Source organism: Euprymna scolopes, chromosome 2 (assembly GCF_053919585.1).
Source record: "Euprymna scolopes isolate OS-2025 chromosome 2, ASM5391958v1, whole genome shotgun sequence".
In the NCBI taxonomy this organism is placed as follows: domain Eukaryota; kingdom Metazoa; phylum Mollusca; class Cephalopoda; order Sepiida; family Sepiolidae; genus Euprymna; species Euprymna scolopes.
The window spans coordinates 139,017,210-139,032,691 of NC_136483.1; the positions used below are offsets into that span (position 1 = coordinate 139,017,210).

General features: G+C 32.8%; 1 protein-coding gene across 1 annotated transcript in view; it reads right to left on the bottom strand.

The window, feature by feature from the left end:
- LOC145296517 (aminoacylase-1-like) overlaps nt 1–15,482 on the bottom strand; it is a gene marked incomplete in the record, with an annotated part of 68,277 nt that overhangs the window by 37,339 nt on the left and 15,456 nt on the right. The window contains 5 exon segments of the mRNA XM_080142539.1: nt 129–218; nt 1,879–1,952; nt 2,684–2,706; nt 3,306–3,377; nt 10,290–10,394. Of these exon segments, the coding sequence (XP_079998665.1) occupies nt 129–218; nt 1,879–1,952; nt 2,684–2,706; nt 3,306–3,377; nt 10,290–10,394 (364 nt within the window).

Here is a 15,482-nt window from a genome sequence, read left to right on the forward strand (position 1 = left end):
ATGCAATGAGACTTCTTGAAATATTATTTTGTGAAAAGCAATGAGATTGGTTGGAGAGACGAGGTTGCTAACCTTCAATTGTAAAATTAACATAAAATAAAAATAAAAAGCAAAAATTCTATGCCAACCTTCATCAAGAGCAAAACCAATGTTCATTTTCTTGAATTCTTCATGTTCCACAAATGCTTTCATTCCCAGGACTCCACCAATTTCTTCATCTAGATTCAAAGAATTAAAACCTTGATTTAATCAACAAGTTAAACTCACTAAACTTTTTTAAAATTATTTTTTGGTAAAACATTAATATTTAATTAAAAAAAAAACGTTTTTTTTAAAAAATTAAACTAAATTACAAATCCGAAAACTTTTTAATTTCTATGAAACATTAATATTTAGCTTTAAAAATAATTGTTTTTTTTTTATTGCTAACAAATAAGATGCTTTGTTAAAATTTATAATATAAAAAATGTTTAAAAAAATATTTAATGAAATTTGGCAAAAAAGCTCTTAAGAAATTACAAATTTCGATTATTTTTAAAAAAATATCATTAAAAAAATGAATGATTTTTTAACAAAATATTTGTATCTTAAACATACTTCTAATAGCATTTAGTCTGTTTATAAAAAAAAAAAAAAAAATTATTTGGAAAAAAAATTAAAAAAAAAAGAAGATTACTTGACATATTGATATACATGGTCTTCAAAAAGTCATCATCTGTTTTAAAATTTTAATAACACTAAAATACTGTATTTCTGATAAGAATACATAATAAACAATGTATGAATTAAAACAAATGTCATTCAATGGAATGTCCTGTACTTGACACACATTTTACATCACATTTTCCAAAATTTCTGGAATTAAATTCAAAATTTTTTCTTCAATAAATGACTTTAATTGATCAAACGTTTGTGTTTTTTATTTTTTTTAGAACCCTCCTCCCTACAAGAAACTCAAGCATAAAACAAATATATCAATTTAGTCTTCTTTTTTTCTCTTGTTACTACCTTAATCTCTTCACTTCTTTACAGTCGAATGTGGATCAGGTAGTGAAGATCGAAAAAAATGTTTTGTCATTAAATTTATTCCCAGTGTTATGGGTGACAGTGGAAGAACTTCCAAGTTTGAGAGTTAATGCTCTGCCTTTCCTTATTTAGGGTTTGTAATGCTTTTAGGGCACACCCTAATAAAATAAATAATTCGATACAAGCTTCTGAAATGACAAACGCAACAACTTCATAAAATGTAACGCAGAAAAGGTTTATTGAGGAGAATGTGGTATTTTCCTTGTAGAAAGCTGGACTCCGGCACCTGGTATTATCGCGGTAGTAATTCTAGTGGAATCGTCGATACCGTAGAGATAACACCGAGGTAGAGAGAGAGAGAGAGAGAGAGAAGAAAAGGAGGTCCGTTCTGTTTGGTGTCTCTCTGCGTAAGAATGAGTTGTTCTCCTTCAAATCGGATGCTGGCCGATTTCTTTTGGGGATAGGAAGTATCAATGCGTTGTACCCCTGACTGGTCAAGACGTGGCCAAATAGCACAGGGGAGAGGCATTGATTCGAGGAAGAAAAAAATCCCATTTGTTTCTGCTACAAGTTTATTTATGACCAATAAAAAATAAATTTTGATCAGGATAAAATATTAATATTGATTGGCAATATAAGTTTTCTTCATTTTTTAAACACAGATCAATATTTGCCTATATGATTGATGTAACTGATTTAATTATATATTCTTTGTTAAGAAAATTATTAATGTCAATGAAATGGAAGGGGGAAAGGAAAACTGTCTTTACTTTATATATAAGAAGATTCTAAAATAAAAATTACATAATTGTCTAAAGACAATTAGGAATTAGGAATGTAGAAAATACGCACCTGGCATAAAGGTGAGATGAATTGTCCGCAACATTTTCTCTTTTGCCATTAATCTACGAATTGCCTCAATGTACCTTGGAGAAAGAATTAAAAAAAAATATGGAAGGAAAATGATTTTGAAAAACAACAAATATTAGCAGCAATATATTTTTGAAGTCTAGAGCAAAATAAGTGTCAAATACAAAAAGTTACATAATTATGAGTGATAAGTTGCAGAAAATATAAAAATTTTTATACCATAGCTTTTAGAATGGTACAATATACATTATTTATACAGTTGACACCAGTTCCAAGAAAGAAACTTTATTCATGGAATCCATATTTAGGTTTAGGCACAGATAAAGAGTGGCGGAAATTATTGATAGTGGTTTCAATTAGACAATTGTTTTTTCGTGAAATTTTGGCAAGGAGGAGGGGCATACATTGGAGCTCAGACAAGCACTTGCCATGAAAGTAACGATAAAGCAGAGACAGGCTCTCAGTGTCTCTTCTGTGGGAAAGACGTTGCAGGGAAGAGAAAAGGGCATCTCCTACTAGGTTACAAAGTCTATTTTGAACTCTGTCAAGGCAAGATAAGATGCTTCTAACAGCTCCTGCCCAGATGTGGCAACAGTACTCCATCTTACATGGCTAAAGCAAAGTACATACTAGAGATCTTCATTCACCAGATGTGTCTACAAGTATTGTAAATTATTTCAATTACATTAGTTACAGTTATAATAAAATCTAAATAATTTCAATTATTTTTTTACTTAGTAGAAAAAAAATATTTTAAAAACTTTTTGTAGAAATATAGAATACTCACTGGATTCCAACACATTTCATGTCCTGAAAGAAATAAAATGATTAAAATTATACACAATAGTTTGGGTGCATCATTTAAGTGTAAATGTTTATTTTTTGGAGTCTAACACCATCTGATAAATCAAATTGAAAGTACTCATGAAAAAAAAAAATAGAACAAGAAACCCATAAAACTTATATACACCAATTCGACTGAATACTAAATGGACTATTTGAAAAAAAAAAAAAATTATTTCTTTTCAACCAGATCCAGTATGATGCCTTCTCTGCTACTTCTTGTACGCCCATCATAAAGTTCTTTACCTGCACGTTCATACAACAAAGACAATATCGTAGTATGTTGATTAGTTTTTGTACAACATATCCTCAAGCACCAATAGCCAAATGATAATACTCAACATTTAATCATTTTTTCCTGGCACTTAGTCAGCATATCACCATACCTCTCATCCTTTCTATCTTCTACAATTACAAAATTATCCTTCAAGCACACAGTCAGCTCCATAATTTAAAGCATATTTTCCTCATCTTATGCTAAAAGCTTTAGTCTTTGCTTTCTAAGTTAAGAACCAATGGAGAAATCAATGTATACTGGAGGTCTATCACAACAAACAAATTTCTACCTGAGATCCCCGTGCATAAATATCTCCATTTTCCTTTTTCTCAGCACTGAAGGGATCAACACACCATTTGTCCTGGAAGGGAAAAAAAGTAAAAAATTTAAATAAACAAATGAGTCAAAATGATCAATCAGTTTCAATCAATGAGTATCAATTTTTATATATAAATCTTTTTATAAGAACAAAAAAAAAAAAAAAAAAGAAAGACGCTTCTACACTATCAACGAAATTTCAGAAATCGTAATTCTGAAGTTCACATGTAAACAATGGTATCTACATATTCTTTGTATTTTTAAGATGATTATATCAAAAAATTATGAAAATCGATAAGGTAGAAAATTATTTAAGAAAATAGAAAATAAAATTTGATGAAAATGATCATATTTACTTATGTAAGACACAGGAGAGTTCAAAAAGGAGGTAATTTTCCGGTTCAATTTTTCACCTGCTAACATGATTAAAGTTTTTTTTTTTTTTAATAATTCAGTAATATTCAGGTAATTTCGACTGCATAATTTGGAAGCTAACATTGTAATTTATTAGAATTGACAAAAAAAAAATCAGTAGAAACCATTATTTTTCACCTGAAAACTTCACTTACTAACTACAAAATTTCGTTCTGATAGTGTAGAAGCGGTAAAAAAAAAACAAAAAAACATTATAAAACATGTTTGTTTAAAATGGCTGGAAAATCTGAAAAAAACAATGAAAATATAAAATTAAACCCGATACTTCATAAAGATGCATGTAATTAGAAATTTCAGAAATTGCAATGGTGAAGTCTCTAACGGCAAAAACTGATGACCTGGGTCTGTCAAATTCAAATCCAGCTGGGGTCATAGCACTACTTTAATTTATGTATGTTCGCAACCTTCACATTGTCCCTCCTGTAAGTAGTTGATTTTAAAAGGAATTGGTGAAACCAATGCCGACATCAGAAAAAAAATTGTATCATGCAGATTCTTATGAAATTTATTTTTTCTTATTTAATAGTTATACTCATTCCTTTAATGGTGTTCGTACAACACTCAAGTATGTCAACTTCCATATTTACCTAGCTTCTATTATTTTATAATTAGTAGGAAGAAAAATATTGTGAAATTTTCTGAAAAAAAAAAAAAAAATGCTACTTAGTATTTGCATGAGAGAGTAAGTAACTATGATGACTATATATACGCATTATTTTTATTGGCAAAAAAAAAAGAAAATGATACCCTTTATGCAGAGTTTTTTGACACATTATTAAACAAAAAAAACAATAAAGTTTAAAAAAATATTTTTGTTAGGTTAATTTCTTTAAATGTATAAACATGTATAATTAAAAAAATGTCCTTTAAACTTATGAGATGTTAACTTAAGTATTGGCACTGTAAAAACTACTGCCTTAGTAATGTGTACTTTGCCTATTCTTTGTTTTTTTCGTCAAACAATCAGGTTTTTATTTGCGCATGAAAAAAACTTTTAAAACACCATAACTGTTTAATAGTTGTGACATAATTCTTAAATGGATTATGTATTTAAATGAAAATTTAAATATTTAATTTTAGGCCAACGAGAAATGTATCTTTTTTTTTTGTTATTTTTATATTTTATCACCGAGGCAAAGTGAATATGGAAGGAAAGAGAGAGAGACAGAGAGAGAGAGAGAGAGAGAGAGAGAGCCAGTATGGAAGAAAGAGGGGGAGGCTAACCCTAAAAAGAGAGAGAGAAAGAGACAGTATAGGAGAAAGACAGAGGTGAGAAAGATGTTTAGCACAGGAGCTAGCAAGCTGGCAGATGACCCGGTCAATGACCATTTTCCGACCCCTGCTAGTTGCTAAGCAACAAAGAAAGAAGAGAGGGGTAAGAAATGAATAGAGAAGAGAGAGAGAGAGAGAGAGAGAGAGAGAGAGAAAGGGGAAAAAGAGGAAAAGAGACATTTTGGTACAGGAAGACATCCGCGCCGAGCAGAGGTGGAAAATTTTCCACTCCACCAAACAACAGAGAATACACCAATGTCAAGACCCCCACCCCCATCACCAATGAAAGTAAAGAAATAATGCCTGGGAAAACTCCATATCACCAGTGAAAGGAAGTAACGTTGGCAGCGATAAACGGCGAACTTTATGAATATGTGTTTTAATCCACCCGAAACAAAATGAAAGGAAAACCTCTGGAACACAAGGAAAGTAGGAGCCCATGTCGAAAAGGAAAATCCCATATCAACAGCAGAAGGAGGTGATGTCAATAGTGATAAATGGCGAACGTTACAATTCAAATTACGAACTAACAAAAAGACAGATATTAAAGACATTTATTTTAACCAACTGCTTGAAACAAAAGAAAATAGAAAAGAAAAATAAAATCAGTAAGTCGTCTTTGTGAATATCTCTCTCGTATATCAAGACAAAGAGTTCATTTTGCCATTTTGTTTGAACTGATGTATTTTTTTGTATCGATATATTTCTTGTCGGCATTGCCTTTCTTTTGATATTAGAATGAGATATCCCTTCCACACCCTCGTAGTTTGTTTTATTTTTATTTTACTTAATCTCATTCCCCTCTCCCCTCCCTACCATGGTTTAAATTGTTATAATAAAGTTAATTTTAAAATATTATCACAGGTGTTTGTATTCGTTTTGTTCTTGCATTTTTACTGGGTTCGTCCTCATGTTTTTATTTGTTTTTTTTATCCGTGTCACATGTGCGATAAATACTTGGATTTACTTACCCGTAAATTCCCTTTTATCCCCTTTTTGGTAATGTGTTGCAAAGATAAACATTTATTGGCTTTTGTCGTAAATTTCCTTTCATACCCCTACGTCTATTTGTTACTTAAATCCACGCTCCCCTTTTATCACATATGTTGCATAGTACATAGGTTAATTGTCTATAATATAAATCTCACCTGTCTGTTAGTTAGTGTGTGTGTGAATGTATGTATGTTTGTATATCTTGCTAAAACTTTCAACACATGCGACCAACACTGACAAAATTGGTATCGTTAGAAAGCTCGTTCTCTCGGCCGACAAATATCCAAAAATTGGCCAAAAACATTAATTCTTTCATCATCAACTGGGCAGTTTTTTTACAGACTAGCCTTATTTCGAATGCTGCCGATGTCATTTGTTGTGGTGGACACAGAGGTTAAGCAGTTGGCTTTTTCACCTTCTTTTTCTCCTACACATGACAGATTCAAGCCTGGCTACTGTGTCTATTTTTTTTTTTTTTCGCTCACGTGGGTACTCGCCGCTATTTGCATCTTTTTAGGGAGTTGGTTAATTTTTAAAAATCTTGTTCAAAACATTTTTTTAGGACCCCATTCTCTCTACACCCAGGCAATGCTGGGTACCCCCACTAGTTCTTATATAGAAGTAAATAAATTTATTATGTTGCCATTTAATTTACATATACGTGCAGACAGACATAGGTAATTTAGATTCACTCACTATCGAGGTTTATTATCTATATTCCCTTAGGCAAAAGTTTTGGCACTGTTTGACTGCCTCTATACTAAGTTTCCAGTGATCACAATTATAGGGATTGATTGTATCTATTAGCCTCTGTTTATGGTCTTGCCTGATGGTTACTTTTCATGTCTTCTTATGGTGCATTTTGCTGTCCAGCCTTGGTTCTCTACAATCGCTGATATAAATGTATTAATACATCAAGATTACTACGCTTAAAAAAATAGTCATGCTTTCTCTAAATGCTCGACTATCAAGATATGTTACATGGCGGAACACTATTGAACTCTTGAAATTCTCATGACACGCATCACCAAAAAAAAAAAAATTTTTCTACTCATAAAGCCCTTTTGCAATAAGATAGTTTAAAGGCTAGGTTGAGGTTAGAAGTTAATATTCTTTGTCTTCATTTAACTTGAAATCATTGCTTTATTAGACAACCTTTGGTTGCATATAACACACAGAGGAGAATGAATGTGTATATCTCCAATCCAGTGAAATCCAATTTTCAAATCATCATCACTATACAACCGGTAAACTTCTTTTTTTTTTTTTTTTTTTTTTTTAAATAAAGTTATAAAATTATTACTGTCATCACTTTTTCTTTTTAGAAATTTGTCCATAATAAAGGATGAATTGAATCTAGCATTGAACAAAATAATAAATCAAAGAGGATTTTTACCAAATATTCAATCATGTTTTTTTTTTTATTTCTCAAATTAAAACCTTAATTTACAACACCTCTAAGATATATGGAACAATCATGTTGACACACCTATTCTTGCAAGATCACCAAAGTTAATCAATGATGAGCCTGGCTAGTATCAAATGGGTAACCATTTAGGAACACTAGGTGCTGTATGTGCACTCTCCTCATCTCAGCATTGTTTCCAGCTGTTCTGAACTTTATATATACTTGTAACTGGAATTAAAACAGTGCCAACTCATGGGAGGTGTGGTTGGAGATTATGCAATTCCTGCCACAATAATTTCACGTGCAGGCACCCTTCAGTGGGTATCCATAGTCTGATAAGACAGAACGAAGACGTTTTAGACAAGAAATACCTACAAAGAATCTGTTAATATTGTAAATGAGCTAGATGATAAAAAGCATAACCAACGTTTATTGTTATGGAAAATTGATAACATCTAATGATTTAAGCAAACGGTTTATATAACATTTTGTTTTCTCTTTATCATTTGAGCATCCATATCATGTCAGTAATAATGTGTGAGTTTGTATTTATTGATACAAACAACTCTGCTTATAATGAAATGAAAACGTTTTTCTACCAACAACTTTTTGCAGCACACCAGTAAATCATTCAATGGCACACTAATGCACGACAGCACGATGGTTGGGAAGCACTATATTAGAATGGTTGAACCAACATTTAGTGAGAGGGGTTCAGAGAAATATATAGATAGTTAAAAGACAGATGACTTGTCTGCTTAATTATAAATTATGGTTAATCAAAACAATATAAACAGAATATTTTTTAAAAACATAACTCAATTCCAGCACTAAAGGATATTTTAGCATGTATTTTGTGTTAGTATATGTAAAATAAATTTAAAACATGGTTTCAGAAATAAATGTCGATTAATTCATATATAGCATAATGATAAAAGAAAAAAGGTATATAGATAATATGTAGTTTTTTTTTTAAATAGGTCGTTTTAAGCAAAAACAATATTACATCATTTCATTTCCAAAATATTAATATATCCAAAAATTAAGAAAATTCATCAAGTAGAAAGTTATTTATAGTTAAAAGTAATTTAGACGTTATAAAGTAGATGGTGAAAAGTTCACTTATAGGGGACATAACTTGGAATAAATATTTTAAACTACTTGTTCATGGCGTGCAATATTCATAGCGGTAGATATTTTTTTTTTTTTTTTTTTTTTTACTAAAAACACAATAGCAGTTGTTCTACTTGAATTTTCATAATTTTTGGATATAGTACAATTTTCGACGTGACAAGTAATTTTGTTTTTAAAAATTTTCATAATGTGATGGAACTCAGAAACTCATTTCTTTTTCTATAGTATATGCATGCCGGACAAACCAAACACTCTTATTATCTTGTATGGCTTACTCTTTCTGTGTTCCATAGTTGGTCCAGGCGACGCCGAATAAGCTGAATGATTATTATTATGATCGTTATTGATGTTATAAAATAGAATGTTAGAAAGAATGTATCAAAGCGAAAGGTGTTTTTTAGGATATAAATATTCATGTTAGAAATGAAAAGAAATGTTAATTTTCATAACAAACGCAAACAGGAATGTTAGCTAGATAAACAAGTATACGTGACGGACATCAGCCGATGGTCATGAGTGATACATGTTGATGACATCATTAGAAGGAACATGTTCCTGCATAACTAGGGTTTTAGTCAGTTAGTGATTAAAGCTTGAAGACAGAGAGAGAGAGAGAGAGAGAGAGAGTCTAGCCGACCAGTCGTAATAGACTGGAGCACTCAGGAGAGCAAGGGATCCAACGCCTATCAAATGTAAGGTCGTAGAATGAGCGAGCCATTTTCCAATGGGGAAACATACCAATTAAAGTTGCTGAAAAGACAAACCCGAAACTTGCTGGTTCTTTGAGATAAATCTTCTTTATAGCTTTCCAGCAAATAAAAACCAAAGATGGACCAGGTATGTTTGCCTATTGGCTCATGTAAATCCCCAGAGAACTGTGATCAGTCCCTTTTTGTTGTAAATTTATATGTCCGTTGACACGTAGTTTGTTCGGGTTGGACGATTATTAATAGAATCATTATTAATGTTATGACATAGAATGTTAGAAAGAATGTATCAAAGCGAAAGGTATTTTTTAGGATAAAAATATTCATGTTAGAAATGAAAAGGAATGTTAGCTTTCATAACTAACACAAGCACGAATGTTAACTAGATAAACTAGTATACGCGACAAACATCAGCTGATGGTCATGAGTAATACGACTTGATGACGTCATTAGAAGGGAGATGTTTTTGTATATGTATGGTTTTAGTAAGTTAGTGGTTAGAGCTTGAATGAAACAGAGTCAAGCCAACCAGTTGTAATGGCTCATAGCACCCGGGGGAGCGAGGGGTGGGGGCCTATCAAATGTAAGAAATGTGGAATGAGTGTGCAGCTTTCCAATGAGGGAAACATCTGTAATAAAGTTGCTGAAAAGAAAACCCGAGATTTGTTGATTCATTGGGATGAATCTTCTTTGCAGGTTTTCCGTCAAACAAAACCAAAGACAGACCAGGTTTGTTTTCTGATTGGCTGATGTAAATCCCTAGAGGACTGTTATCTATCCCTTTTTGTTGTAAATGTTATGTGTCTGTTGAACTGTATTTGTGAATATATTGACATGTACAAACAATACTAGACGTTCATAAATGCACTCATAAATATATACATTTTATATACATTCAATAGCCACGTAAACACATGAACGTTTATATATACAACTGTTAGACACAGTTGCTTATATACTCATCTCCACCATGTGATGATAGAATTTAATGTAGAAATATACTTACTGCAAAAACTGGTACAACATCTGTGTGAGAGTTGAGCATAATTGAGGGAAGGGATGGATCTTCACCTTCCAATGTCATTATGAACACCGGATGATTTGCAGAAAGCTAAAAGCAAAGAAAAGAAAAGAACCATATGCGTTTAAAGAAGATGACATAGTTTGCTTGAAGCACTGTATGTAATATAAATATATATGTAAATCAAACCTCATTTTATGAATGTCTCAGAACTGGAATAATTTGAATTTCAAAACAAAAATTCAAGGTAGAAATGCCTCAGTTTTCTAACAAGGTTTTTATTCCCGAACCACACCGATGGCAACTGAAGCATACCAACTGATTGAAATGTTAACAGTTCTGTGCAGGGTTGCTACTCCTGGGCTTTTAACTCCAGACCTGCTTTTATTTTTAAATTAATCTAGGTTTTAAGATTTAATGAGTTTTTTGTTCTTAGAAACTATATTTTTAAATACTTACTAAAATTTAAAAAATTACAAAATGTGTAATAAAATGCTAAAATATTAATTCATAAAATGATCCGAATATATTTTTTTTACAAAATAAGGTTTTATATTATTATATTAGTATTAAAATCAATAATATAACTGATGCTTAAAATTTTTTATATTAACCCATTTAATGCCTAAAAAAATCTATTATATAAAAGTTACTTTGTGTGTATGTAAGTTCTTTTCTTATAGGTACCAAAACAATTTTACAAATTTCACACAAAGCTAATTTATGTCTGGCAGTGTTTTTAGGTATGCTTTGTACAGAAATTCATCTGATAAGTATCGAAAAATAATCCAATCTTAAAAATAGCTTTTCTCTCTTACAGATAATAAAGAATAATTTTTATAAAGAAATATTTTGTTACACTGGCAAAGGGAGATAATAAAATTTCAGCAAATCATTTCTTAAAAAAAAACAAAAACAGATTCATTATAATCTAGAAGTATAGTTTAGTGGTAGAACACTCAACTACTCTGTTCAAGCCGGAGTGTACCTCACCATTTTATTTTAATTTTTCCTCATTAATGAAATCAATTTATGATAAAAGAGGTATCATTTAAAATCTACGCACGTCGAAATTCAAATATATAAAATAAAACGTCAATAATTCAGGCAATTGACTTTTTACTTTTTAGACAAGGTTAATTTAAATGGAATCAACAAACTCCCTAGCTACTTTTGATTGCATAAATTTTGCCCTGGAATTAATTAAAGTCGTTTGTTTGTCTTATTGGGAGCAATAACTCTAACATCATGCTGGCAAATGAATACAGCCAGCCTCGGCCCAACCAGAACAGTTTTGGCTGGGCGCCAGACTCTGCCGGGGAAGTAGGAGGAAGCTCTCAAAGCAATGACTTATGCTACCAGTCACGTCGACCGAATCCACCAGTGAAGGATTCCAGCAGCAGCCGTCTCAGTAGCAGTTCAAACAGCCTTTATCAGGGCTAATAAGTTTTTCTACTAATGCGATTCACTACTGCTTGCCTCCTGAGACCCACCAGCAGCAAACTTCACTTCCTGGCTCCAGCGCCTTCCTGCTCACTCCTGCAGGCCTTCCAGCTCACTCCAGTGGCTTGCTGCTCATTCCTGCAGCCTTTCCAACCCTTGGTGCCTCCAGCTCCCTCCTGCGCCTTCCAGTTCCTCCTGCAGCTTTTCAGCAACCTTGCTCCTCCAGCCTGCGACCTCGATCCTCCGATCTGTGACCTTACATGCACCTGGCTCCCTACTGACCATTCGTTCCTTAACACTGACCCTTACACTCTCAGTGTCATCCATTCCATTAACACTGATCCCACGTTCTCAGTGTCCACAGACCATTCCGGATTGCCCTGACAGCCAGCCAATTGTCCAGACCCAGCGAGAGACCGTCTAGAATACCTGTTCCAACCCTCCAGACCTTAGCCTCCAGTGACGTGTGATCTTCTGGACAACCAGCATCCAGGTCATACGATTTTTCATTTCCTTTGCAAATAAAAGGCGAACCCTCGTCTTTAACTAAACAACCTGTGTCTGTCATTCTTCTTTGCCTTTTTGCCTATGTCTAACTTGTTAGTTGTTGGGTCGATTGTCTCCGGACGACTGATCCCCACAACAACACTTATTGAAGTATTTATACTACTTATCTATGGATATAAAAAACACTTACTGCTTAGGGTGCCCCATATTTGGAGGGATATAAATTTTTCTATGACTTAAGCAGCTCACAATCACAGTATGACATGTCATATCTAAGAAGACATTGCTATTTCAAAGACATCAGCCCATTTCTTGGGGGGTCTCTCCTGTCTTAATTAAGTACTAGCTATTAAATACGAGTTAAATACCCAATGTTGCCAGGTCAAAACATATTGGCAGGCAGAGAGTTTAGTCACATACTACTTAAAATACACCGAATATCTTAACTTGTTACCTGAAAGTAGACCACATTTATGGAAGCATAAAACGCATCTATCTTCATTTCTGTAAGAGTTATTAAATTGTTTTTTATTTTATTTTTTTTTAAAACTTAAATAAAGGTTACTTCTGGTTTTAAACACAGCGGATGTTGGATAATAATTAAAAATAAATAAAAAATTAAATCACTTTAAATAATATTTCTAAACAGAATTAAAATAATTTGACGACTAATAAACATTAATAATATAGAGATAATTATTAGAATAGATTTTCTTGAATAAACAGAATATACAGAAAAATCATGCAGGATTAAAAGTGTACAAAAGTTCGTTTTCAGTATGAAAATTAATTTGTAAAACGGTGTACCTTTTGTATATATTAATCAAACTGTGAACAAACAGACAGACAGGGATACAACTTTATTATAATAGATTTCTATCATTGCTGGCCTGTCGTTTGCATGCATTGCAACTATGCAATGCAATAAACATGCAGCATGGCACATGTTTACAATTCATAAGAAAATAGTTCATGTTGAAACTGTATAAAAAAACAAACCCGATAACGAAAAGACATTTCTATGCTTGTTACACGACAACAAATTTTGCAGCAGTTGAAGAGGATCGCATGACTTCAATTTATGGCACCTGGGTGAAATGCAGGGTTGCGGAATCAGGAGATACGATTTAACTTTACTTTATTCAAAATTATTTAGCCTTTTGGTTAGGATCAAAGTTTAATATCTGTTCTGATACAACACTTCATCTTTTCTGCATTTGATAAGTGAAGGGTTTCTCCCGGACTGAAGCAATTTTTATGTTTATCCTAATTTAGAGTGCCTATCTTTTAGGGACCTGGATTACCACCTCCCCACTTTAAAAACCGATCCTGTGCTTAACTATGGCCACATATAGAGACAAGTAAATAGGGATTTCTCATTTTAAAGTTTTCCAATATTCAGTAGGTTGATTTTTCAGAAATAAAAAAATATGGTTCTGACTCATAGCATTCTCTTCTTACGAGTCCGACTAGCTCCTACTTTGACTCCTTCCAAAACCTCCGATTCTGCAATCCTGGTAATATGTCTAGTTATTCAATAAACATCCTGTAATTTTTCTTTTTTTCAGTTTGCATATATTTCTAACTAACCTGGGTGCCCGACGTCACCTGGGTGTTTGGAGGTGTGTCTTGAGAAAAAAAAAAGGAGGAAAAGAATACGAGAAAAACCCCCAAAAAACTGACGTCTTTGCTGTTGCGCCCATTGCCAAACCGAAAGCGAGGTATGTTTAAATTAAGCTTAGTCAATCGAAAAGAAGGGGATAACTTTCGAAAATACCGGCAAAAAAAGTGACTCCTTCCTGTAAAAACGTGCCCAGTTGAAGGTGAAGGAATGAATGTTTTTAGCCAATTTTTCGATATTTGTCATCCAAAGGGTCGATCTTCAAAATGATATGGATCTTGTGAAAATCTATTGCCTCTGTCGAAAGTTTTAAACAGACATGCATACATACATACATTTAAACAGACATGTGAGATTTATATTATAGATAATAGTTGTATCAGATATTTTATTTTCTGAACTGACAAATTAAAAAAAAGAAATCATGCTCATTATTAATCAAAACGTTAACCCTGAATCCAAGAAACTTGTCAGCCAGCGGAATGGGGCTGTAAATGAATGATAACATTTAATACTACGATAAGTGGACTAATCTTCTTTACTTTAACAACTACATAAAACCTCAAACACTGATTGTTATAGCAAATAACACCTTACCGGAGAGCTCATCCTTCAAACTGTTCCCCTTAACATTCACAGGTAACATGAATTGGAATAAATACATTGAACATAAATGAAAAAAAAAAAAAAAAAAAATTCAGAACTCCTTTTCACCAATGCTGCAATTCATACAAACTCCTTTTAACTTAAACTGTAATTCACAACACCAACTCTTAATGTCCATGCTCTCTTCTGGCTGCCAAAAACTCGATTCCTTGTTCTTTCCAATTTGTTGTTATAGTCACTATTCCCTGCATATGCAACTTGATGCCACATCTTATTATAAATTTTCCTAATGTCTGTGTGTGTGTGTGTGTGTGTGTGTGTGTGTGTGTGTGACGCGATTTATCTCAGCCTACAGGCAATCCACCCAGGCAAGTAAGGTACCGAAATGAAGCTTATGACCCAGCAAATGTTCTAGTGATATTTATATCCATGTTTGGTGTATCGAAATGCAAAAAAAAAAAAAAAAAAAAAAAAAAAAAAAAAACAACGATTTACTAAACAACGTTTTATTTACTGGATATTTTTCCGGTACAAGGACTCAAGTTTGCCCAGCTTATATACACAAGAACCCATCTAAAAAATTAAGTTTTTATTTTCTTTTATCTTCCCTGATCTTATTACCTGACAGGCTAAACAGAGGTGCTGCTGCTTGTATGAATAGTATCTTCTATTAGATTGAGAACATTGTCAAGGCTGCTACAAAGAAGCTGAGCTCCCTATACCATGCTAGAAGATTACTCACACCAGAGCGTATCGTATATTTTTATAAAGCCATAATTCAAATAATTCACCCATGTATGGAGTTCTGTTGTCACATCTGGGCTGGTGGATGTACCACTAGTCTCATTTATAGACAAGGTCCAAAAACTGAATCTCAAATCTATCATATTCTCCTCGCACTGTTAGACAAGCTCCAACCTTTGTCCCATCACTGCAATGTTGTATTTCTGTGCCTGTTTTACAAGTACTTTAAATGGAATGTGCGGTGATGAACTCCTAGC